Source organism: Drosophila biarmipes, chromosome X (assembly GCF_025231255.1).
Source record: "Drosophila biarmipes strain raj3 chromosome X, RU_DBia_V1.1, whole genome shotgun sequence".
Taxonomy (NCBI): Eukaryota; Metazoa; Arthropoda; class Insecta; order Diptera; family Drosophilidae; genus Drosophila; species Drosophila biarmipes.
Genome location: NC_066611.1, coordinates 12,890,595 through 12,917,005, shown reverse-complemented (window position 1 = coordinate 12,917,005; position 26,411 = coordinate 12,890,595). Strand labels below are relative to the sequence as shown.

Genomic DNA, 26,411 nt, shown 5'->3' with positions numbered 1-26,411 from the left:
TTGCATTAGCGTGCCGTCCTCTTTTGGCGCCCACTGTGTGGTTGCAGATTTATCGATTTTGTTCGGCGGTTTTCGCAGTTCGGCTCTAAAACTCACTCACAAAACACACACTTTTCCGCCGCCCAACGATTTTTCGCCTCCTTCGGGGCTATGCGTGTGTGTGTGTGCGTGAGTTAATTTAAGCCTCCTTTTTTTTTTGTATTTCGCTACCCCCCTATGTGCGATAAAATTTTTATTTATTGATTTTCATTTATGTTTTCCTTCCTGCTAAACAGCTGCTACACTTTACGACTCGCCCACCGCCCAATTCGCATCTTCAATCTCCATAACGGTAAGCAATGGGAATCTGTATGCCCGTCTCTTTCTATCGCCCGTATACCCGTCTCTTTCGCGTCGAGCAATTACGCGTTGTATGGAGTTCACCGCAAGCACATCGCCCCCTCTCTTTCGGCCGGCGCAAGGCCATCTCTTTCGCTCGTTTCTCACTTTTATGATTCCCATTTCCAGTCCGCCGGCAAATAGGGAACTCCTCCGATTGGGGGCCCCGAGGGGTTAAGAGGTTTGAGGTTATGTTATGGGCGAGGTGATAAACTTTTCGACGCGCGCTAATTGGATAACTCAAAAGTTTTGATTAATTCGATGCGATAGCTGCATGCGATGAAAGGTCACATGCATAGGTTACCAAAAGGTTAGGCAGCCGGTCGATCGTTTTTAATGCAATTTCGATAGGTTTGGGTGTACAGTCCCGTCGATATTTTAATACGATGAACGAGGGAGACAGACGTAGTATATGCTGAAGCAGGAGAAAAGGTAACATAAATTAATTTAATTTTTAATACTTAATTGCAAACAAGCAACTACCTTTTCTACTTTATTATATAAATTCCCAGATTATTTATTATTTATTTTTTATTGTTTTCTTTTCATAATTTTTGTGCCACTTTCAATACCCTCTATAAGCCCACCCTTCAATTCCTTTGAAGCACTATTTACATTGAAAATTCCTGTGCAAGTAGAATTTCTCCCAACATTCCTCGAACAGACGCAGCAAATAATTGCGAAATGTCAAGAAAAACCGTCGTGGAAAATGCGTAGGAAACTGCTGGGCCAGTGTGTGTGTGTCCTCTATAGGGGGATTCATAAGCAGGGGGAAAAATAAGTAGGTGTCTACCTATTACTATGGAGTAAACATAATTGAACCCCAAGTAAATTAAAAATATGTGGGGGCATATTGAGGTTCTATTTGACTAGAGGAATTTGCAAAAATGCTTCCTGTTGCTCCTCTGGAAATTAACGAAAAAGAATGGGTGGCCAGAAACTAGGTCGCCTTTGGCCCGTTCCATTTTCTTTATTTTTCTCATTTCCTTGGCGGAATGAGAAATTTATGCCGCTTGCAGCTCAGGTGGAAAAGAAAGTTTTCATTTCACTTTGCGTGTGTGTGCTCCTCCTGGGGAGCCATAAAACTGTTTGGCGAAATGAAAACGAATCGCCCAGGGGCATAAAAGGAGAAAGATCGCTGGAAAATGGAGAGATATAAAAGGAATATTCAAATAGAAGCCAAGTCTTTAATCGCCTTCAAGGGCTTAATATTAATTAACTTTAAAGTAGGGTTTGTACTAAAAGCATTTGCATTGAAAAGTATGGATTTTAATTTCCGTTGATGTTTCCTGGAAAATCCACATCAATGTCAGAGGTTTCAACTCTGTCCAGCGGATGTGGCTTTCTCTCAAACGGACAGTTGATATGAAAATGTATGATAATATATATTTCTATACAGCTGAAAATGTCTGCCTTTATCTATTTATAAACTGACCCAGACATTTTCGGCTACCGAATCCATAAAACTCGACTTCGATAAATTTCCTTGTTTGGTTTTCATTACCCTGCTGTTCTATATATATTTCTTTTCCATTTTGATGATCGTTATAAAATTAGTTGCCCTCATATCTGCACCCAATAATGTTAGGGTTTTACAATCGAGAGAATGAAAATGAACTCGCTAGACAAACGACGCAATTTACAGAACCCCGTTTATGAACCTGGTCTGAGTTTTATGGTCGTGGAAATACCGAACCATAAGCCCCCCATATAAATGCTATTTATAAGGTCTGGCTTTTGAGGGAGTTTATGTGATGGCAAAGTCATTTCTTGTTTTTTTGGTATTTTTAAAATTATATAGGCTAAATTAAGAGTGTTATTTGTTTTTAATCTTTTATAATATTATGTTAGGGATTAAAGAGTATCAAATATATAGTATTCTTGTATTAAATATAACATAAAATGATATTTCCTTGACATCAAAAAAGGAATAATTACATACTAGAATTTAATTTGATATATTATTTAATTATACTTCTTAATTACACTTTATAGTACATTATTATAATAACAATTCCCCACCTTATTGCTGTTACTTATAATTACATATTAGTATTACTTTAATATATATTTCTAAATAATACTTACTTATTACATTTTATGATATATTATTGTGATAGCAATTCCCCGCCTTATGGCTGTTATTTTAGCACCTAAAGTAGTAACCCCTTTTTAGAGAGACTCGCTTTCCGAATTTGTTTGCCAGCTGCTAGGTGCGATTACGATTATTGTTGAACCAATTTTGCGAAGCCCACAATTAGCCGGGCTCATCGGCTGCCGTTTTATGATCCGATCCGAGTTAATGGCCCGATCTTTATGGCTTAATGACCGATCATTTCTGCCATATATCTGTGGCCCAATATATAATTACCGCCATAGCGTGGTGCGATGCAGTTTGGCCAACGCCAAAAAGGTGAGTTTTCCACCCTTTGGACGCAACTGTACCACCTCGGGGGACCATCAATCTGTGTTAAGGAGCAACAACTGTCACTCTATTTGCTTGCCTCTTGTGTGTGTGAGTCTTCTTTTTTTTTTTTTTTTTTTTTGGTTTTTGGACTGGTGGGAAAGGAAAACAAATTTCCATTTGCCATTTGCCATTCGCTTCGTTTTCTTGTTTTCCTTGGTCCTTCGCCTCCTTTTTGGCCACTGCCAGTGCTTTTGTCTTTGAGCCAAAGTTGTTTGGCAAAACTTTTGCACAGCAGCCAAAGCAAGGTCCCCCCTTTTTTGGCCCCGCCTCTCTTCCTGGGTCAGGAAGTATTTTGAAATTGCATAAAGTCGCTTTCAGAGCAAAGATTTCAATTAAAGTTGTTCCTCCCCTCTGCTTTTGGGGGGAAAGGAGCAGGGATGCGAATTTGATTGGTGCCAGGGTTGCCAGATAAAACTATGAGGGCTGTGGTTTTATTGGGGTAGGTAAGGATACGCCTTGAACAGAAATTACTGTGGTGTACCTTCAATAAAAATCACTGGGGCTTTGAAATCTCTGGCAAAGGTGTCTAAAAGTATGCAGTCAAGTTAAGAATTTTGACTTTCCAAAATAAATTCTTTGTTTTTCCAACAAAAAAATTATATATCAAAGAGTGTTATAAAATGATTTGAAGTATATGAAAAAAACAAAACAAAAATAAAGATATGTTGTTAATTTTATGAAAAAAAAATAAATTCCCTAAGTGCGTGCTTATAATTCCCAATTAAAATTATCATAACACAGAAATGGTTTTAACTGCAGGGGTATGTAAGCTTTATCTCGCTAAAACTTACTTCCATTTTTGTTTTGGCTAGACTGGCCCCTCGATAACGATGTGTGAACTCATTGAAAACCCTAAATTGGTGGTCATTTGCTCCACCTTACTACCAATTTCGGTTCCCCAGATAGCCTATCATTTCCGGTTCAGTGAGACAGCGACGGACTGAGGAAGGAAGGAGTGAGTTAGAGAAGACAAGAGATCTAAGTAAATAAAAACGTGAACTGCATTGCATTAAAGTTGATCTAATGACCGAATACGTGAGCTGACTTATCAAAAGGTGAAACAGCAAAGGGCGGGGGGCGTGACCATTAATGGCTGCAAAGGGAATTAGCCGAAATAAAAAAAAAAAACAAAATACCGAAAAAAAAAGGTATATGAGAAACTGTAAAGTGCTGGTTCCTTAGAACGAGGAATTAAAGTGAAAAAATAAACACGGCGATAGGCCAAATTACATTCGCTTTTTGGCCGAGCACAATCGAATTATTACATAAAATCCACGAGCCAAAGAAGCGTAACTCGAAACCCCCACTCTCACCAAATAAAATTAAAGCACTTAAAAAATTTTCATTGCATAAATTTAGGGGGAAATGGGAGGGGGGGGGGTGGACTTCAGCGTTATGAGCTCTCTGACGTAAAAGCTCGCACACAGATACGCAGATTGTCGGCAGCATCGCATAAATATTAATAAAGACATCAAGAATTGATTGAATCGAAAGCGAAAAGCGAACGCACTCGTGAGCATTACGTGAGGCATTACGTAAGGCATTACGTGAGGCTTAGAGAAGGACACCTGACTGCCGATAAACTTAGGGATCAATTTATCAAATCAATTTAATCGAATTACCCAAGTTTTGTTAAATAATTTTCTTTGATTTATAACAAAGTTGTGTCATACATCATTTTCCAAGACTGTTTTCAGTACTTTCCAACCCCGTTTTAAGCATTTTTCAACACTGGCTAAGAACAAATAAATGAATTAAAAGAAAATGCTTTCCATTTCAATACAGGCAACAAAATGCATGACTCCTTAAGCTAGCAATTCGAACTTGAGCGAAACTTTAGGTTATTTTTATGCCCCAAAACAGCAAGCAAAGAATTGTGATAATTTCCTTTTATCCCAAAATTTGTTGCCCCTTTTTAATGGTATTTTTCGAGGGTTTACAAGTTGTCTCCTAATGAGTTTTGTGTGCTCAAATTGAAAATTTCAACTTGAGCAAATACAAAACACACACACACTCGGCGTTTAGGTGGGGAGAATGGGGATTTAAGGGCTTTTCGGTGGGGGGGCGAAAAGCTGTAAATTGTGCGGTCGGCGTTTCGGGTTCCCGAGTTCTTGATTAGGCGATGCTTCAGTTGATAAACTTGCCCACACATTTGCTTTTCATATGGAAAATTTCCCTTTCCATTTTTTGTGTGTTGAAAACTTTTTGGCACAAATATTTTTATGTAAATTGTTCTTGGCATTTGTTAATTTATATAAGTATGCGTATGCGTATGCGTGTGGGTGGTGGTCTCACACATGACACATGTACATTGTTCTTGACATTTTCATAATTTAACTTTACTTTCCCAAAAAAGAGGATGAAGCAAAAAAAAAAAAACAAAAAAAAAAAGGAAAATATTTAAAACAACACTTGACTTGCAGTTCATTTGAAAGTTGATTAGTGAGCAAACTTGTTTTCCATTTCCCCTTTTATTTTTGGGGCTCCTTGTTTTCCCCACGCTTTTCCCCCGCTTTTCCTCCGCTTTCCTCATATTCTTCTCGAGACATTCTTCGTTTATTCTCAAGAGACTTTTTTGAGATGCCAGAGACGACTCAAGCACGTTTGTTGTCGTTTCCTCTTGCCTTCAACTTGATGTTTTTATTTTCTTTTGGGCATTTTTGTTAATGAGTTGGTGGAAAATAAAGGAAAAAGGTAGAGGAAGTGGATAAAGTTTTGAGTTTTTTGTTTTGGCCAAAAGAGCTGCGGAATGCTCTTACTTTTTGCAATTTTTCTTGGAAGGGGTTCTTAGATATAGGTTTTTGTGTACAAAGCAGAATTAAAAGTATTTCATTTTAATTTGAGAAATATATTTGCTATAATATTGGTAATTGCTTTAAAATATTATACCATTTTTTTTTTCGTTACAAATAGCCTAAAGTTAGGTCTCATTATAATGTAGATGTACCTCTACTTTTCGCAGGACATTGACAGCCAGCGAAAATGGCACATAAGAACCAGATGCTCAGGTAGAAGGGGGTTTTCCAAGGGGCTGGAGAAGAATAAAAGCGGGCAGGACAAAAAAGCAACGACGACACTTAATGTTGCATACTTTTCGAGGTCCTTGTGCTAGTAACGTTTCCGTTCATTCTACTTTTACACTCTCTGTGATTGTGTGCGCCAGAAAAGCACACACACACATGCGATTTTCATGCCTACCTTGAAGTTTTCCACTTGTGGCTGCTCATTTTCCTAGTTCCACAGCGATAATTAAATGTTAAATAAAGAATATAAATAGGAAGGTAGGAAACATACAATAATTTACAGAAAACATTTAAAGTTAACCCTAAAATGGATTATTTTAAAAATATTTTTTATGATTTTTAATATTTTTAAAACATTTTCTTCCCACTCCTTTTCTATTTCGTATTCCATTAGCCTGTCGCTTGTCGTGTTCTTTGTGCATTCTCGGCTGCTTTGCATCTGCTCAATTCAATTCATCTCACATTTCACCTTTCTCCGGCTCCTTTCTCCCTCCATTTCCCCGGCCTTTAACAACTTGCGACACTTCTTACACTTGACTTTTCTTGTTTCGCATTGTTCTTATCTCACTTGACTCTGGGGCTCTATCTGTGCTTTTTGCACTTTTGCACTTTATTACACTTCCGCTTTTGCGATTTCAGCGCTTTTCTTTTGCTTTTCCGCTTCTCCGCATTCGGTTGTGTGCGGTGTGTGTGTGGGGCGCCTTAAACTATGCTATGATTTTTTCATATGCACTTGTCTGCCCGCCTGTTTGTATTTTATTTTTCATATTGTTGTCTGGATTGGATTGCGACTGGCACTTTATTTGCGGCCCGTAGTTCTCTCCAATTTTCTCCTATTTCCAGAGCCTTTGGCAGCTTCTTTGTCTGTCACTTTTCTGTCTGTTTACATGTGTGACACGCAGGCACTGCAAGAAAAATGTGTAGAATTTATCAACTAGAAAATGGGACTTTACATTAATAAAACTATAAATAAATATCATGAAAAATAATACTTTTTTGGTAAATTCTTTTTAAAGGAGTTATTCCAACAAGTAGTACACAAAGGTGGAATTTAAGTTTATGAAAAGAAATGGGCCAGCAAAAGCCTTATTTTTTCCTGTCTCCCTTTTGTAGTCGTATTGTGAATGAAATGGTAAATGTGAGTGGGTGGAAAACCCTTTCATGACGCTGTGTGTGCCCTCAAACAGAAATATATATTAATATACCTCAATGTGACCGCATTTATATAGCTCTCTCTCTCGCCGTCTCTTTCGCACGCCTGTCAGCCGTCTCTTTCACTCCTTCCACGTATTTGCATTTGTATTAAAAACGCTTAAAGTGGAATTTTATTTCCTGTTTCGCCTCCTTAACAGCCTCTCTTGGCCCACTTTGTTTGGCTTCTTCTCCGTTTATTGCGGCGTCCCTCGCTTTTTGTATTTCTAATGCCATTTTCATACGCATTTCCCTCGCTTTCCCCACGGCGCTTCAAATATTTTTATACGATATTTTTTATGTGGCCAAACGAAATTGCGATGATGTGAATGTGAATGGGAAAGCCAAATCGATTTGAAATATAAGAAGTGTACAGATAAAAAGTATTTTAACAATATTAATTTCGTTACTTTATAGGCAAATTTCAAATAATTAGCGTTGCTTGAAATAGAACGGGAGTATTGAATTTCCATTTATATTTGTGGTATATTTTTAAATACACCATCTTATCCTATTACAAATGAAATAAGATGGAAAGATTTAAGTTATTTATAGAGTATCACTATTATGAATTCGAGCACATCTGTGTTTTTCTGTAATGTACCCAAGCCTGCGAAAATATTCGTTTTATCTAAAAGCCTTTTGGCGCAGACTGTACCGGCGGGGCTGTGCGGCCGTGTGTCTGCCCTGTTTTGTGTTTTTGTGTGTGGTGGCAACTCTTTTATGTTTGCGGCGAAATCCTGCAGGGATTTCACCTACTTATCGGGTAGGAGGCCCCGTCCACTCTACTCGCACTCATCATATCATTCTGCTCTGCTGCTCGCCGGGCATTTTCAATTTCTTTTCATTTTGCCGTTTTCATTTTCGTTATTTGGTATTTTTTTCTGTCGTTTTTTTGCCCAGCAATCAACGTGCTATAAAAAGCCATAAGCAGGGTGAAGCAAGTGGGTGTTGTGTAATGGTCTTTATTGTGTCTGTTAACGGATTTTGCAAGAGATTGCCACTGGCCCACTTTTAGACGTCGCCGCTTCCCTTGTTGCTTTTAATTTTAATAAATGCTCAGCGGCTTACACAAATCATCGCGCACATGCTTTAAAAGCATACTTTGGGGCTTTGGCCACACTATAGAGTTGCCATAACGATCAATTAAGGGCTTTAAGCCGCCGCCACACATGCGTGTGTGTGCATTAAATATGTAATCACCTGACCGGGGTTAATTATGCCCGAAGGTAAAAGGCAATTGGCTTGGCTTAACTTCCTTCGCCCGACTTGAGCCGCCAGCTTTTCCACGCTTTTCGCCGACTGGTTTTTCCCCCTGCCTTGATGGTTTCCTACTTTCCCGCCATTTTTGCGCCAAGGTCGTCATCATCAACGCTTTTAAAACATTTAATTTTAATTTAATTTATGCACACACTGACAATCCACCATCATTTCCACCTTGTGGCTGCTCGACGCATCTCAGTTCACCGCACACCACGCACAGCAAAAACCACCCATCCACTTGGCCAAACGAGCCCGGAAAACCGGGCGGCCACCCAAAAACCACCCACTCAACCTCAGCGGGCGAGTGCATTAAATGATTATCAACTAATTAAGTTGCCTGGATCAGCGAGCAAATGAAAAGCACAAAACGGTTTCAATTTTGTTGCATAATAACTTAATAAACAAATTGCAGTCCTCAGGGGAAATCGAATCACAAAAGAGGGCAAAAACTATGCACAAAACAATGAGGAGAAGTTCAGCTATGGAGAATAAAACGATTAAGAGTAGAACAAATGGGTATTGCTTAAGGGAAAATTAAATCTTAAATGATTTGGTATCTGAAAAATTTTGGGAGGTGTTTGCTACCTATATACCCATTCATGATAGTGCCTATTTAAATTCAACTTTGCAATAATTTATATGTAAGAGCAAACTTGATTGGCAAAGAAATTCCTTTTTCGCCGTTTTACAGCTTATTTACAGTCAACAATTTCGTTTTCACTTATATTTGCACATATTTTTCCCCACTTTAAAGGCGAGTGGAAAAATTCCTTTGGGTAAAATTCGCTGGAGGATAGAGAAAAAATTGCAGACTGTAGGGAAATTCTTTTTGCTAAAATTTAACTGAAATATTTATGTTTTTTGTCTCAACTGTGAAAAAAAAGAAGTAGGCTTTAAAAACGTAATACAATTTTTAACAGTCTGCTATTAGGCTTACTTTTAAATGATTTCACATAGCCACTAGAAATACATTTTTTTTTTTAAATATAGAAAATTCTGTTGTTATGCAGGTGAAGTTGTATTTTTTGTGAAGTTTATTTTTTTTGTTGCCGTTTCGGCAACATTTTTATGTTCAGCCTTTCCATGGCTATAACTGCTTGCAGTTTATAACGCCTCACAAGTGCTATCAATGTGCTCACACACACATAGATACCGAAACTCACACACACACACACAAGCATGGCGAAGCACACAGATACTCAATACACACTGGGAAGCGCTTTGGCTTTGAGGCTGACTTGAGTGCTCATGCATTTTTGTTGCTCGGGCATTAGTACAAACACACATTTAGACGTCAGACAGACAGCACAACCAAACACACACAGGGGTACAGATACACATACAGCTACACCAGAAGGGAGCACAGAGACACAGATACTCACACCCGTAGGCAGTCGATTGTAGCTACAAGCATAATCGTTGCTTATTGGCAGCTGCTGCCTGCCATTGCCAAGCGATAAAGATGAAAACGCTGATGGCGCAACTGTGCGAAAGAGACGGCCAGCGGGCGGCAGAAAGGGAGGGGGCGATGTTATGGCCCTGCTCCCCAGCATCTTCGCTTTAACAACAGTCAAGTGCGAAAAATCAAGCTAAAAAACGGGAGTACCTTCAGACCAGTTAAAGCTACACTTTGTCTAAAAGTGCTGCTGATTTTAGTGCTTTCAGGTGAAAATAAAAATATCTTAAAGCCAAAATGTACCTTAAAATTTGTAGAATTTTAATTTGTATATAAACGCTGAAATTTTCACGCTAATTCCGATAGATTTACATTTATTTCTTTAAAATTTTTCTAAATGTAAATGTTTAAATGTTTGTTTAAATGTTTCTAAATGTAATATCTGTGCTATTTGCAAGAAAATGTTGTTAAAAAACTTTGTACTTAAATATCAGTTTAAAACTGTAGTTTGCATTTTCTTTAAAACATTTTCAAGGTTTATTCCTTATGAAACCTCTCTAAAAAATGCTGTTTCCCCGGCCAAAAAGCAACACTTTGGGCGCTTGATGAAATTAAAGCAAATTTCGCTGATGGAACGCCACTCGCGAACACACACACACCTGACTTTTAGAGACCTCCCCTTTCGGGCCCTCGAAAACCCCTGGCTTTTATATATAAAGAATACTTTCGGGCGGCATTTTCACTGTCACATTTAATTGAGTTTCCCTCGGCTGGCGCTAAAAGCAACGTCATTTACGAAGCCCCCAACCCAGGGTACAGTTGAACATTTTTAAGATGCCTCAGCTGCGGCCCTTCTGTCCCAGTTTCTCACCCGCCTCCAGTCCATTTGGTTCATTGTTCTCGTTGGCATCATTTAATTGTCAAAAGACTTCTTCCTTTTTATCAGTGGGATGTGGCCGAGAAAGGGGGCGACACTTGCTGGGAGCCACGCCATTTTTATGACTATTCCCAAGTCCAAGAAAAAAACAGCGAACAAATTCAGCTGTCTGTCCACCTTCTCCTGAAGAAAAAAAAAGAAGATAAATATTTAATACGAAATATTAATACCCTAATTGGTTTTTAACTTTAAGTAATATATACTATTTTATTTTATTTATTACATGGATGTTGTGTAAACAACTCCCCAAGAGTACATGAGTTTGTACAAGAAAGGTTTAAAATAATAAATCGCGAATTCTTTAGGATCTTCAGGAGACATAATAAAAAAAATAGTTTCAGAGTTCAAATCATAAAAGCGTCTTGCATATATGCAAGACTTAGCAAGGGTATTGCAATTTAGCTGTCTGGCGGTGGATTTGTCGGAGAAAAAGAAAAAAAGAACCTAAGAAATGTGCGAGAAGTCCGCTTTGACGTCATCAGTTTGCCATTCAATTTGCAGCTACAAAGGGAAGTACGACTCATAAAGCGAGATGAAAGGCAATCGATGATGGGTAAAAGTGGTCTGGGTTAGCTCGTAATTTTATTGAGTTTCATATTTGGCTTTAATGTAATAAATTTCGTAGAAACTTTCTCGGCCTCCGGCTAAATCAGCTTAAAAGTAGGCTACACAATTTTGCAGGCCAAACTAAAACACACTAGCTTACACTCTCACACACACACTTGTCCACTGCTAACCCGATTTGCCAACACTTTTAGTCTTAATTATATTTCTACATAATTTAATTGCAATCTCTTCTGCTGCTTTTTATTTTAGCAGATGAGTGAGCGTGTGTGTGTGTGAGTGTATTTTCCTTAAAGTGCAAAAAACATTTTTCGTGAATTATGCAAGGGTAGGAGGCCAAAGGGGCGTGTAGGTTATGTGCGGCAAGTGGGGCGTGGCAAGTGGGTTAAGTGTGTTAGCTACAAATTCATGGCAAACAGAGAGGGATGCACAGTAAAAACTAAATCACAATAAATTTGATTGTGTCATTTTGACGCTCGGCCATATCAATTTGCATTTATTAATTAACTGTGCTATGAATAATAAAGAGTTTATTTAATTATTAACGTGGGAAAAATATGAAATGCGATAAGTGCTATGGATATGTCAGGGTATTTGATAGGTGTCTGAAAATACCAATTGTACCAATTGTGTAGCTACGGTTTATTGAATACTTTTAATGTCGTTTAAGGTGACTAAAAGTATGCAAGGATTGAATTTATTGTACTTCTGGCTTGAAAGGGGATAATATTGCATACTTTTAGACTCTGAGCTCTATAAAGGTTAAAAAAAATCAATCTGCAAAATATTAAAAGAAATTAGGCATCAAATTATTTATAAATATTAACAAATGTAAGGGAAGGGACATTTTGGGAACCGAATAAGCATTTTCTCCCAGTGCAGAGCAAGTGATAGCGCAGGCATTTGACACACATATGCAAATTGCAACGCCATTAACAACCACTGTCCGTGTGTGCGTGTTTATCCCTACGTCTGCGTGTGCGTAGTCAATACGTTTTGACACTAATTTGGTCAGCATTTGCATTGAGACCCATTGCAAATGGCATTCGCCAAAGGCCATCGTCAACATCATCGATTTCATCATCAGCATATCGGCATTATCGTGATTTGCATTTCCATTTCCAATCACCTTTTTCCGGTCCCCGATCCCCCTCCAGCGCCCCCCTCTCCCAACTCCTTCCTCAAAACTGAATCTGAATCTGAATCCATATCTGTCCTGTCCGACACAAAAGCCTCAAATTGCAGCTGGGCCAACAAACTGACACATCGAAGGGACAGGAATGCGAACAGGAAATGATGGAGCCTACGTTGGGCATTCGAGGGTTAAGAGGGAGACGGGGCTGGTGGTGCAAGGGGGAAGCCAGGTTCCTTCAGTCTTGGCCATGCTGAGGTCTGTAAGCTGGCCAAAAAGGCAGGAACATTGTGGGTGCGACCAGAAAACGCTTCAAGTCCCAGTAGATACAGTGAAAAAAAATGATTGAAAATGTCTGAATCTCTTAAAATTTATTTCTTTTATTTCGTGAAGATATCTCTATAGGTGTCTGAAAGTATGCAATAATATATTTCAAACTTATAAGTACCATGTATGAATTTAAATACATACTTTTAGGAACTCAAATTTAATTTTAATGTAATATATATTTTTTTTTTTTTTTTTTTTTTAATTAACATCTTTATTTAATATAATCCAGGAACAGATCTAATTAAAGCCTTTAACCTAAATGTTTTCTAATGTAATATAAAATTCTCAATGTTTGTTCTCATGGTTTTGAATAAATAATATTTTTTTAAATAAAAGTATTCTAATTTAATTAAACGTAGTTATTTATAAAAATCGATGCAAATAAATTTGTACTTTCATTCGCACAAAAATGTGGCAAAGCCTGCGCTTTAATTAGACACACAAAACCTTCTGAAACAATTAAACTTTGACTTCCATGTTTTGTATTTATGACATCTCTTCCAAGCTGTTCTTGATTCCTACAAGCTTACAAGATTCTTTTGGCACATTCTTTGCTTATTTCTATTTCACTTTTAATTTTGCTGAAATTTTACGATTGCCAGTGTAAGCGAAATATGAAAGGAGTCTCTTGGGCCTATTTGCAATTGGGCTTTCTGCCAGCCCTCCCCCCCCATTTTCATTCAAAAAATGCTTTGTCCGCCTGAGAAATCAGCTCATGTGAAAAGTGCGTAATGAATGCAATTCCTGCAATTTTTCCCAAAGAGAGAGCGATGGGCCTTCATGAAATTGTAATATTTCGCAAGCAAATCCGAAACGCAATCATTGAAGTTTGAAGGTTTTCCGCCCCTCCACCCATGCACATTAAGCATACGCAGCGTTGCCGAATAGCTCTTCTCACCCCGATTTTAAATGCTTTGCCAAATATTTTATCCATTACGCCATGCATTTTGGCCTCGCCTTGGCCCCCCGGATCGCCCCCACCGCCCCCCTGGGGAAACTATGCGCATATTTTGAAAGATGTTTTGCATTAAGAGGGGTAGCATTATTTATGACGTCGCTGGCAGCGGATATTAGGGCTGATGATAATGATGATTGCGATGGCGATTATGATTACGTTGGTTCTGCGCTGCGCTGATGATGTTGTTAATGGAAGGCACTACACTCGACTTCACTTCACTCCGACCTCTACACCACTCGCTACAGCCACTCCTACACACACTTTAAGGTGCCAAGTAGTTTGAACTAAATTTCGAGTGATGGATGCTGGTCTATGGGGCCTCAAGTGGGGGGACTTAAGGGTTTTATGCGTTCAAGTAGAGTGCAGCTTTCAAGCCAAGTAATTATCAATCAGTTTATGCATCTATCTATTTTCTTGATTTCAAAGTATTTTTCAAGAAAATTGTAGGTGCTTAAAAATAGGCAGTGGATACATTTCTCTCTCTTCATAACATTTTGCATACTTGTAGGCGTCTCAAATGACATTTGAAAATGAAAAATCTATTATTGCATACTCATTATATTTGTATAAATTATGGAAAATTTAAAATCATAAACATATCACGTTGAAGTTTTCTTGTAAAAATTATATTGCATATGCCTAGGGGTTTATCTTGTGGTTCCAGTTTTCCGCTTCTTTTTTAGTTCTCTGTTTTTCTTGGATTTTTTATACTGTCTGCTCCCATTTGGTCAGCTTTTCTCCAAATTTTCCCCTTTTTTTGGCTTTGTTTCTGTGTATTCTGTGTGGCGGCGCCGTGCAGTCTGAAAGTTTTTCTTGTTGTCTGACGGGACTCGCATTCCGATTTCTTTCTTTTTTTGGGGACAGAGGCAGCATTTTTATTAATGAAACACTGTGTCAACACTCTGGGAGGGAGCAAGAGGGCGAATGGAGGGCGACAGAGAGGCAAGAGGGTGGCGCACACAAGTACAATGTATAAATATTATGTAAACACGCAAACAATGAAGTGATTTGTTGCTACTTAAATTTAGCCCCCGAGAGGGAAGCAACAACAACAAGGAGGAGGATGAGGCGGGGATGGTCGTGAAAAGGGGGTGGGGGATGCTGCACACACACACACACAAAGGCACTCAAACCCACACAGTTGCGGAAGGGATAATAGAAATACCAAGAAATGGAAATTCATTTAGTTGCAATATACAAAAAGGTTTACTGCTACTCAGCAAATATAATTAATGGTTTGATTTCTTGTTAGTTCAAGCTGTTATTTAAAATCACTTAAAAAGTGAGTTTAAAAGTATGCTATAATAAATATAAATATATACTTCTGGGACTTTTGAAATATTATTTAATCATCTAAATTATAATAACGATATAATGCTTAGCAGAGGGGCATTGTTAATTGGAAATCCCTAAGCAAACGCGTTTCAAAGTATGCTACAATAAAATATCCTTTTAAAATACATTATTGCATACTCCTGGGCACCTTTCAAATTGAGTTCTGTATTTTTTTACGTCTAAACTGTTGACCACATCTGTAAATATATGCGCCTAGCAAAGTGGAATTAGTTGCAAAAGAAAAGCAGAAAAAGCAACAGAAAGCTGGGAAAAAGAATTGAAAGGAAATATTTGTGTGTGTGTACTTCTGTTTGTGTGTGTGCTCCACTGTGTGTGCGTTGGTGTGTTTGTGAACAGGCGCAGTCGCTGTGAAAGTAGCAAACAGGGCCCAAGGCATTTCTCGAAAAAAGAGATGGGGGTGCTGTGCGTTCGAAAGGAGAAAGTAGAGAAAGCGCGGCCCTGTTTCCAGCTTGTTTAGCAACACTTAGAGAAAAGGGGGGGACGATAAGCTGGCCACAAGTGATGAAGAGATTGGAGGAGGAGGGATTTGGGGAAAGAGCCAGGGATTCGAAGGGTATTGCAGTGGCACCTGCGTCGCAGCCATTCCTCGCTAGATGGCGCCACATGTATAGCATTGGAAAATGTAGCACTCTTTTAGGCTTCATATCCTTACAGAATTTACTCATTCCAAATTTTAAATCTCAAATAAGGTTAAAAAAGAATTTTCCCATACATTTTCTTTGAGAACGAAATATTTGTTTTTCCAATTACATTGCATTTTCCTAGACTTTAGTTCACCAGAAATCCCGACTGGAGTCTATATTTACTCAATGTTTAAGCTCTCTGGCTAATTAAATTTAACTTTTTGTTGTATTTGGACATCAAGGACATCACTCAGCAGTGATACATATATAAATGGGACTAAGGAAAGCGTTTTTGCTGCGCTTAATTCACTTTAGATGCCACTTCTTTCCCGCTACCCATTTTCCTCTGGCTTCGTGGCAAGTTTTCCTGGCCGCTACTTCCAGTTTTTACCTCTCGTCTCTTCTTTTTTAATGCAATTTAAACAAATTAAAAAGTAGTGCGTGTGCCGAAGGTGGAAAAGGGGAAAATTGCCAGGGGTTTTCACAGCAGCAGCTTCATCATCTTCTGCATCCATTAGAATTTGTTACGCTCTCTGCCCTCGTGGCCCTATGATAACTTTAATTAAACGCAATTGAGTTGGTCTTAAATTGGCTGCGAAAATTCTTGTTTTTTTGGCCCAATTAAAGTGTGCAAAAAAAATGTCTCTGACAATATACTTTTTAATCCTATTTGAATGCAGGTTGGTTAAGTTCTCAACTTTTATTCTGAAAAATCAACAAAACATTCGTGTTATGTGAAAAGTTAAAAATCCAATAATCCTATTTGATTTTCGGTTTGAACTTTTTAGACAATTATTTTGAAGCATGATGCTATACATGCCTTGTGGAATTTTTCATTTGTGCGGATAAGCAACTATTTTTCAAATAAAAAATAAAGGTTTTTAAGTCATAAAAGCTTAATTATATCATTTTTAAAATACTCTCTTGTGAAATTGTGCCAACATTGTCTACGGTTTACTTTGATCTCTAAGAAATTGGCAACTAAAACCCTTCGAACGACTTGCTGTTGCAACTTTTCGCAGGAAAACTGAGACCACCCACCTAATCCCATATCTTTTGCCCCACCCCTGATTTTCCCTTCTCCTGCTCCGTATCGTTGGCTCATTGTTAAATCATTTCAATTATGGTCGAACTAAAAAGCAGCTAGTTTAGGTCAACAGCGGGGTTGTGTGTGCGGCAGAGGATGATGGAGGAGATATAGAGATAGTAGCAAGGAGCATCATCAGTTGGGTAAGCTGCTCAGGCAGCAACAACATCGACCTCCTCCGAGGGTCCTTAATGCCCCTCGTTGTTGCTGTTATCCTGTGCAATTTTTGTTGTCTCCCTAACAAGGCAAAAAAAAAAAAGGAAAAAAAATGAAAAAGAAAAGATAGAAAAATGAGAAATCGGAACGTTAACAAAGGCAAAAATGCTACTCGAGAAGGAGAAGAAAAAAAATAAGAAGAAAAGTTGGCCTGCACTTAGAGTCCTTTATACGCCATATCCTGTGTCCTGGTGTGTGCATGTGTGCAATAATTGTGCATTGATTATCATAATATTCTCGCAGCGCCATCAAAATTGCGCATAAAAATCACTCGCAGCTAGCTAGACAAGCTTCGTCCAGCCAGCAGTTTATCCATCAGTTTATCCCCCAAGTTTGTTTGTCAGTCACTCGGAACGGAACTCGCAGATACACATATATTCCCTATATATGGCATAAAGCAGTGGCAAGCAGATAAGCAAAAAGCAAATGAAGCGTGGATCAGGAAACGGCAACACACACAGCGAGTGCAAAATGTATTTGCAGTGGGTTTAAATGTGTTTACCAAACAGTGACTGCTTCACAGTGATTTGGTATAAAAAAGGAGGATTTTTCAAGTGATTTTTAAGTGGATTTGGAGTGGGAAACAGACCTACGATTCTAGTGGTACTTTATTACTTTAATTACTATTTATTTATTATAATGAATATGAATATAATTTTGTAGGTCGAAAAAGGGAACAATTTTTGAAGTGATTTTGAAGTGGAGTAGTGGAAAAAAGACATAATATTCTAGTGGTATTTTATAACTTAAATTACTATTTTTTTTATTATAATTAAACACAATTTAACAGCTTTAAAAATATAAAAGTTGTTTTGTAAGTCGAAAAAAAATTTTTAAGTGATTTTAAAGTGGAGTAGTGAGAATAAGACATAATTTTCTGGTGGTATTTTATGACTTTTAATACTATTTATTGTAGATGCTCAGAATATGACAATTTTTTTTCGTATTTTTGCTAGCGTGCTCTCGTTTTTTACTTATTTTTTGTTTTGACCTAACTTTTTACTACTGCATTAGTGCCAGGAAATGTGACTCTCTCCCGCTGTTTTCCCTCATTTTCCTGGAATGTCAGCCCTGACCGTTGATCCATCATTCGGGCCACGTGTCTGTCAACTGCAGCCCCCTCTTCCACCCCACCTCCTGTCAGCAGGACTTCCGTTTCCGCTTTCGCAACGCATCTCATCACGCTCGCTTTCCCTCACTCTCTCTCTCTCTCTTTGAAAACAAAAATAGAAAATAGAAAACCGACAACCGAAAAACCAAAATTGAACTAATTAAAATGACGAACTAGTGCAAAACAATACATAAACCGACATTACATTGTGAAAATCGAAAACTAGAAAGTAGATAAACTTCAAACGACGACGAAAAAATGCCAAAGGATGTGCGTGCCATTTTCTAGGCCCAAAGGGATTCTCTAGAGAAGAACAAAAATTGTGGAGTGCCAAGATGATAGCCACGCTGTTCATTATCTTTGCATTTATACGCGCCTTTCCCTGGAGCAGAAAGCGCGGTCGACCCGCCTTGGCCTTGACCCTGATGCCAGAGGATCAGGATCGGGAAAGGGAGCGCGATCGCGATCGGGATCGGGATCAGAAGGGTGAGAATAACAATCGGCCGAGACCCTCGATTTCGCTGGGTCGCGAGAACGGCGATGGTATGGCGCCGCGGACTCGACGAAAGTCCTCCAAGTTCCACGAGGTCACCTTCAGCGGCAGCGTGGGCGGTGGCGACAGCGATGGCGGCGGCGGCGGCGGCGAGGTCACCAACGGCAACGGTGGCTCGGCCCTGGAAATCAGTCCCAACAAACGCCACTCGCTGAGCACCACCAGCAACTCCAGTTCGGCGCCCTATCGCTATCTGAGCGGCAGCAGCCGATCTCGAGGATCGCGGGGAGATTGCCACGAGTACTACCAACTGCAACAGCAATCGACGTCGTCCCTATCGAACGGTGGCAATCGTGGCCATCGGTCACTCAGCCAGCGCAGCGATACCATGGCCACGGAGGCGGAGGGCGAGGAGTTCGAGGTGGATCCCATGGACGAGGACGATGAGGACGAGACCTACGACCGCGAGACGGAGGAGTTCTACAGCAATATCCAGGATGCCGCGGGCGCGGGCGCGGGCACGGGCTCATCGGGTCGCAGCAAGAGATCCTCGCTGTTCTCCAGGTCGGATAGCTCCGCCACCACCACATCGTCGAGCGGCGGGGGAACCTTCACCGGCGGCAAGCGCAGGTCGGCCGCCTCCATTCTGTCCTCGTCGATGTGCTCCGATCTGATGACCAGCGATCGACGCAGCTCCACGGCCACCGAGTACAGTGTGAAGTCGGTGACCACCGGGAATACCACGCAGCGCAGGTCGAGCGGCAGGATCCGGAGATATGTCTCCAGGATGACGATTGCAGGGGCCAGGAGACGCACCACGGGCAGGTAACAAATAGAGTCTAATCCCAGAAACTTTGTGGGGTATCACACTTTAAAATCGAAAGGCAATTGGCTAAGTTATGGGCTTTCGGTATTATGTTCGGGGTCACCTTTTAGGAAATCATTAAAAAAATGTTAGTATTTAAATATTAATAATTTAGTAATTATTTTTAAATGAAAGCAGAACTGAAACACTCGGGTTTAGAGGTAAACACTTTTATAATCAGAATCCAATTGACCAAGTTATGGGCTTTAGAAGTTCTGTTTGGGGTCACCTTAATGTATAAATTTAATGTTAGGGTTAGGAATATACTGGTGGTATTTTACATTATTTAGATTTTTTAAATGAATAATTTATTTTGAATTACAAAAAATATATGAACTTAACTCTTAAGCAAGAAATGCTTTGCTAATGATAGTTTAGGTATACCATTATATAATTTATTTACTCGAAAAAAATACACTTGAACTAGTTATACAAAATATATATGGTAAAGTGAGGGCCCACTTTATGAGCCATTCTCCTGTTGCCACTGCTCGTGCTTGGCCAGCAGTTTCTGGCCCAAGGGACGCACCTGCTTGAAGGCCCTCTCCACGTTGGCCTCGATGGCAGCCTGCGATTCCTTGGACACTCCGGCGGATCGGTCGCCCACCTTGGTGGCACAGCGCACCCGGTGCATGCTGATCTCCTTGCAGGCCAGTCGTATTTCATCCCCGGTAAACTGAGCGGACATCTCCACCAGCTTTTGCAGCAGACGCGGATTCAGCGAGATGCTGGTGCCCAAAAGTCGGCTGATCAGGCTACTTCTCTCCGCCTCGTTGGGCAGTTGGACCAGCAATTTCTTCTCGAAGCGCCGCAGAAAGGCCTCATCAATGTCCCAGGGCAAGTTGGTGCTGGCCAGGACGAAGACGCCGTTCAAAGAGTGCTCCATGCCGTCCAACAGTTGCAAGAGCTCGTTCTTAAAGCGCTTGGAGCTCTCGTGATCCGTGGCCCGGTCCCTTTTGGAGGTCAAACTCTCGATTTCATCCAGGAAAATCACCGAAGGCGCCCTCTTGGCAGCCATGTGGAAGAGCACCCGCAGGATCTTTTCCGATTCGCCGCGCCATTTGCTCACCATAATGCTGGCTGTTATGTTGAAAAAGGTCACCTGGCCCTGGGTTTCGGAGTACAGGGCCTTGGCCAGAAAGGTTTTTCCACTGCCCGGTGGCCCGTGGAGCAGCAGGGATCGCCAGGGCTTGAGCCCGTGGGCAAACAATTGGGGAAACTCAATGGGCGTTAGCACAGCCTCCTTGATCAGCTCGATGGCATGCTGATTGCCACAGACATCCGACCATTTCAGCTTTGTATTCTCCTGCAAAATAGTTGTCTTTACCAAATCCGCCAGGGATTGCCAATCCAGCGAAGAGAACAGAGCATCATCGCCACCCAAATGGCCATGTTCGATTTCACAGGCATTTTCCGGGCCATTCGATTCCGCTGCAGTTTCCATTTTCTTAATCTGCAGCGGTTGCAGCTCGCTATTCAAGGCCGCTGTGGCTGCACCCACACCGATGTGCCAATTGGCCAGAGAAGCCTCTGGGCTTGGGGCCGGTTTCTTTGCTTGCTCCTTGGGTTTTTCCTGCTTGGCACCCGACATTTCCACCTTGATTTTGGGTCCAATTTTCTTGAGGATCTTGGGGTATTTTCCAAATTTCAGGTTGAAAAAGCTGGCGTACTCCAGGTACATGGCATCCAAGTCGATGTTGTCGCACAGCTCGTACTCCTCGGACAGACGTCCTTCGGTCTTCAGGGACTCGGCCGTGGAATAGTAGCCATTGTCCACCAGATAGCGATGCATTAGGTAGAGAATATTGCGTCGACGTGTGCTGAAGTTCCGCACATCCTCACACAGAACTTGTGCTGCGGCCGTCGCTGTCACTCCGTATTTTCCCTGGGTCTTCATGCTGTGGCTTTTCCGGGAAAATCTCGCTCGATTGTTTTGAATTCCAGGAAGTTTGTGAAGTATCTGGCGTAGTTTTCGCAGCAATTGTTTTTCGCTCCTCGGAAACAAAACTGGGGTTGTCATAGCGAATGGCAAGGGTTGCCATGTTACACGCTAGAGGTTTTCTGTTTCATTGTTCTCAAAACATTTTCCCCGGCAACCGCAGGACTGGCAAATGAGGGGCGGGCAAGACAGGTGGAAAACTAAAAGGATTCAGGACTTCATATCTGCTTGTGGGCTAATTAAAAATGCAGAGAAAAGCAGAAAAACCCAGAATAACTCCTTTCTGGCTTGATTTGTGGTTTGGTTTTTCGTCATACAAAGGTTTTGCGATATTAAAAGCTCTTAAAATTTAACAGAAAAACTAACTAGAGTATGAGGTAGTAAAAAATTGATTCAATAATGCGTATTTTTGGCAAAAATATGAAAAAAAAAAACAAGTTCTAAAATTAAATATTTATTTAAGTGATGGGGATTGATAGCAGACAAAGCGAGCTGCTCGAAACAAGACGGTCGCTTAGACTTTAATTGACTGAATTACGACTAAAAACCGGAAGGAAAAATCGTATTAATATTAAAAATCTGTATCAGTATTTTGGCTGCTGTAATATAAATAACAGTTAGACTATGAGTGTCATACCTCGTTGGGCTCATTGTTTAATTTTCAATTAATTGTTATTATTGGCTGGTAATTTTATACCTTTGAAATTTTGAAATGTTTGACAAGGGGGAAGCTTATTTCGGCAAGCCGAAAATCACACATCCTGGTTCCTACTTTTCCAGATCCTCAGTTCTTAAAACAACTTATGATATATCTCACCAAATACTTAATATTAAAGCATACTAATAATACACATCCTAATCTAAATATTATATTAAATAGTATTATATATAACTTATATACTATTTAAAATATAAAAAAGATGGTTGTGGGTGCTAGCAGATTAGTTTTTTTTTTTTGCGCGCCAGGGAGATGATTAAATATATATATTTGTGTACATATTTGCATTGCATATTCAATAAATAAGATTACCAAGTTCTTTTAATTCTCCGATAAAACAACATTATTAGAAGATAAACCATTTCTTTATTTTACCAAATTAAATTACATTATACATAAATACAGGATTAGGATGTATAACATGATAATATAAATAAATAAATAAAAGAGAACCCAAGAACATTCTGGTTCATTTCTATATAATTTTTGAACGCTGATATGTTTGCATTAGTTTACAGAAATATATATAAATAAAAATATCAGAAAACATGTCCAAAAAATTAGCCAATTTACATGGCATCAACTTGGCGGCGTTTCACTTAAGACACTAAACTTAAGAGGTTACTAAAAATATTTAATTCACTAGGGTACTTACCTGAATAAGTTTTCGGTGCTCTGCTGTCTTGAATGATGAGATCTCCATATATGTACTTATTCAGCAATCATTGCAAAGGCTCCATATATATCCTGTGAACCTGTGATTTGTCCAAAGGCACCAACACACACACAATCCTTCGTTAAATCTTTCGGTCAACTGGTTTTCCGAGTGACCATAGCATCCATTTTCAGCTGGAACTAGAAGAAGAAGAGATCAGTTTTTATTAGCATTATCAATGACGTGGCCAATTGTACAATTCATAAGTATTACATAAAAATTACATGTTTAGGTTATTTATACAACATAAACATTCAACATGTCTTAAGTTGGATGTTCAATGTTGAATGTTACATGCTGGTTTAATGTTGAATGTTGTATGTTACATGTTCAATGTTAAATGTTGACTACAGATTTATAAACGTTGCACATTGAAAGTTGCCTAGGTAAGGCGACTATAAATATTTAATTAACACTTATATAAGGTTCATACCTGGATGCACTGCATCCTGGAGTCCAGTGCCACCTCCACCTTGTCCAGTGATCTGTCCAAGAGCACTATCACACACACACACAAACACTCGCCGGTACTTCCGGTCAACTGATTTGGGGTGACCATAGCCGCCAGGTCATGCATTTTCGAGCTAGAACTAATTGGGAATTATAAGCTCCCACACAAGAAATTAATTTGTAATTAACATTTTCGATGACGTGGCCATTGTAAAATGTAAATATTACTATATAATTGCATAATTTAGGGTTATTTTTACAACATCAGACATTTAACATGTCTTGAGTTGTTAGTTGGATGTGTTATGTTGAATGTTACATGTTGTCTATAAATTGTTTAATTTAACATGTAAATATTACCTATAGTTGCATTATTTTAGGTTTTTTTTCAACATTAAACCTTTAACATGTATTCAGTTGTTTATTGGATGTTTTATGTTGAATGTTACATTTTGTATATATATAATGCACCTTACAAATTATGAAAAAAATATTAAAAATTTAAATATTTCTGTAAGGCATGGGGATCGTTAGCAGAGGACGCCAGCTGCTCAAAGCAGTCGGTCTTTTGACTGTACGCCATGAATTGGCCAAACTACGACTAAAAAACCGATAACAAAAGGATTTTGGACTAGAATCTGAATTAAAAAAAAAATGAAAAAATGGGTCAAAAAATAAATTTGCCCTAAAAATTATTGAATTTGATAGCTGAGGACGCTAGCTGCTTAAAACAGTCGGTCTTTTGATTGGACGCCTTGATTTGCCAAAAATACGGCTGAAAAACCTCGGGAAAAGGAGGATTTTTGACTAAAACCTGAATTTAAAAAAAAACACCATACAACCCCTCACAAAAAAATAAAAAAATGGGTCAAAAAATAAATTTTTCTAAAAGTGATTAAATTAAAACAGTCGGTCTTTTGATTGTACGCCTTGATTTGCCAAAAATACGGCTGAAAACCCTCGGTAAAAGAAGGATTTTTGACTAAAATCTGAATTTCAAAAACAACTTGATAAAACTTATATTATAATATTTAAAGTTCGCATTCAGTACGCCCTATTTTCCCCGTGTAGCTGTGCTGTTTACCCAGCAAATCCTGAACTAACCCAATTCAGTGCCTTGCAAATTGCCGGATCAGTTGGCCGCAATTGAGTCCTCTCAATTGGTTAGTGCCCTTAATTGTTCGTTGTGCACTTTCCCCGTCCGCCCTTCACTGGTACTTGGTTTTCCACCGCTTTTCCATCCGCATTTCCCTCGCTTGTCCCCGAAATTCGGCTGCTGCCCCGAGCTGGCAACATGCTCAATTTGGCGAGAGATGACGGCGCCAGATGGTTAATCAAATGCACGACGCAATGAAATGAAAATCAGCGGATCCTGTCCGCACACGCATACACGCGCACGTGCCACGCCCACTCGGTGGAAATTATTCAACATGCAGATGCACAAGCAACGGCAACCCACATTCCGCATTTCCCATTTTCCAGCACATCCAGCTATTTCACCTTGCCTTTAAAAAAGATTAACACACGGGGAAAAACTTGACAATTTCAAGGGTATAGCTACATAGGTGACCTTTATAGAAGTGAAGTAACATATTTGAATATAATAAAATTATTTAAATTTTAATGCAATATTTATTTTCATTTCAATTTACAGTTGTGACTTTATGTGATTTCTTTTTGTGATTTTATATATTTATATATATATATATAATAAAGTATTTTAATGGTATTTATTCTTTAAAAGCTTATAAGATAGATAAAAATAAATTTATTTCAATCATTTTTCTTGATGATAAAATATTTATTTAAATTCTTCAATTCTATATTAACATTATTGCATTGACATGGTTAATTTTTAAGATACTAGCATGTTCCAGCTCTTTTTCTCTGTGAAAAGTGGGTGGCCAGTGGCTGAATGTGCCCATTTGGTTTCGCCTCGCAATTTTAATTTGGTTTTTTTTTGCAAACCTCCCCGCCTTGCCTCCGTCTTCCGTCATCGTGCAACCTCCATGGCAGTCAGTCTCAGGCTTTTGTTAATGGCCTTGTGACAGTTTTTCTCTCCCCTCATCAGCCACCACCCACTGCAGACCACCTCTTTTTCGCACCCACAGTTGCAATCGGTTGCTCTGTCCCTTTCGCCAGCATTTTTCCTTAGGTTCTCTGCACTTTGCTTTGGTTTTTGGATTTTCGGTTATATTTTTCTTATTTTTTTTTCGAATTCTTTTCGGGGTTTCCATTTGCTCTCAAGGTTTTCCGACTGGCGGTATTTGTGTGCACGTATTGTGGGAGTGAGAGGCCACTTACCACTTGCCCTCGCTGTGAGTGTGTGTGTATGGGTGTATAGGTAAGTGGAATCCTTCAAGACGCACCTGTGTGTGTTTGTGATTTCTAAAAAAGTCCCATCAGATTCATAATCACGTTGAAAATACGTATAAGAAACTAGGGAGTAAAAATAAAATATCACCCGTTTTTCAAGCTTTATCAAATATTATAATAATAAAACATTAAATATCTCATTAAAAAGACATAATAAATAAAGCTCGAAACTTGAAAATGCAGTTAAGCCATGGGGAACTTGAGAGCAATACCAAAAAAAATAACCATTTTCCACCATTTTAAAATGTATAATATTGTAATAAAATATTACATTTATCAAAAAATTTTTAAGGAGATAAGAAATAAAGCTGAAAACTTAAAACGGACTAGCGTGATTCGCTTAAAGTCTGTTGAAAAGCGTTGATGAAAATACCTGAGTTTTCCTTTGTTTTCCCGGGATTTTCGAGGTATTTCCCTGCCAAAGGACTCTCACAGACACTCTGCGTGGGTGTGGGTGAGCTGCGAGTTTAACAAACTAATTAAGTTGGCGCTGGGCGTTGAGCTTAGCGCTTTTTTTTAGGCGCAAGAGGCAACCTTTTGTCTAGGGCAAACAGACCGACATACTTATAAACATGATCCCAAAACAGACACACACAGATACACACTCACACACCGACAACTGGCTCACTAATACACACTCGTGCACACTTACACCCACGCAATCAGCATGCGTCGTTCATTTATTTGCACATATAATTAGGCACATGAAGAGCCGCCGTCGGGCACACTTCCGTTTCTCCCCACTCCCCAGCTACCGCCACGCCCCTTTCCCCACCCCTTTTTGCCTACGCTTTCTCCGCCCCTTTCTCCACCCCTTTCTCCG

General features: G+C 39.4%; 3 protein-coding genes across 11 annotated transcripts in view; 1 reads left to right on the top strand and 2 right to left on the bottom strand.

The window, feature by feature from the left end:
- Nucleotides 1-26,411, top strand: part of LOC108025598 (cAMP-specific 3',5'-cyclic phosphodiesterase) — a 139,344-nt gene that overhangs the window by 77,469 nt on the left and 35,464 nt on the right. For 2 of the 8 annotated variants that reach the window (XM_050885230.1, XM_017096130.3), the window contains exon 2: nt 18,152-19,350. The exons of the other annotated variants lie outside the window; for them this stretch is intronic. In XM_050885230.1, coding sequence (XP_050741187.1) covers nt 18,368-19,350 — 983 coding nt within the window. In that variant the 5' untranslated portion in view covers nt 18,152-18,367. The remainder of the gene's footprint in view (nt 1-18,151; nt 19,351-26,411) is intronic. 8 annotated transcript variants of the gene reach the window in all.
- LOC108025599 (katanin p60 ATPase-containing subunit A-like 2) lies at nt 19,761-21,533 on the bottom strand. The gene has a single exon (XM_017096135.3). It carries the CDS (start codon nt 21,408-21,410, stop codon nt 19,854-19,856), a length of 1,557 nt encoding a protein of 518 aa, XP_016951624.1. The 5' UTR covers nt 21,411-21,533; the 3' UTR covers nt 19,761-19,853.
- The window catches only part of LOC122818646 (uncharacterized), a 29,858-nt gene continuing 25,949 nt past the window's right edge, over nt 22,503-26,411 (bottom strand). Inside the window, exons 1-3 of one of the 2 annotated variants that reach the window (XR_007763493.1) lie at nt 23,196-23,724; nt 22,703-22,902; nt 22,503-22,654 (exon numbers count right to left, since the gene is read on the bottom strand). Coding sequence is in view for 1 of the 2 variants with exons in the window: in XM_050885311.1 (XP_050741268.1) it covers nt 22,893-22,902 (10 nt within the window). In the remaining variant the exon portion in view is untranslated. The other variant, XM_050885311.1, reaches the window with a different exon arrangement.

Excerpts from the sequence above, each read along its gene's own strand:
- LOC108025599 (XM_017096135.3), bottom strand. The coding sequence starts at position 21,410 with ATGACAACCCCAGTTTTGTTTCCGAGGAGCGAAAAACAATTGCTGCGA.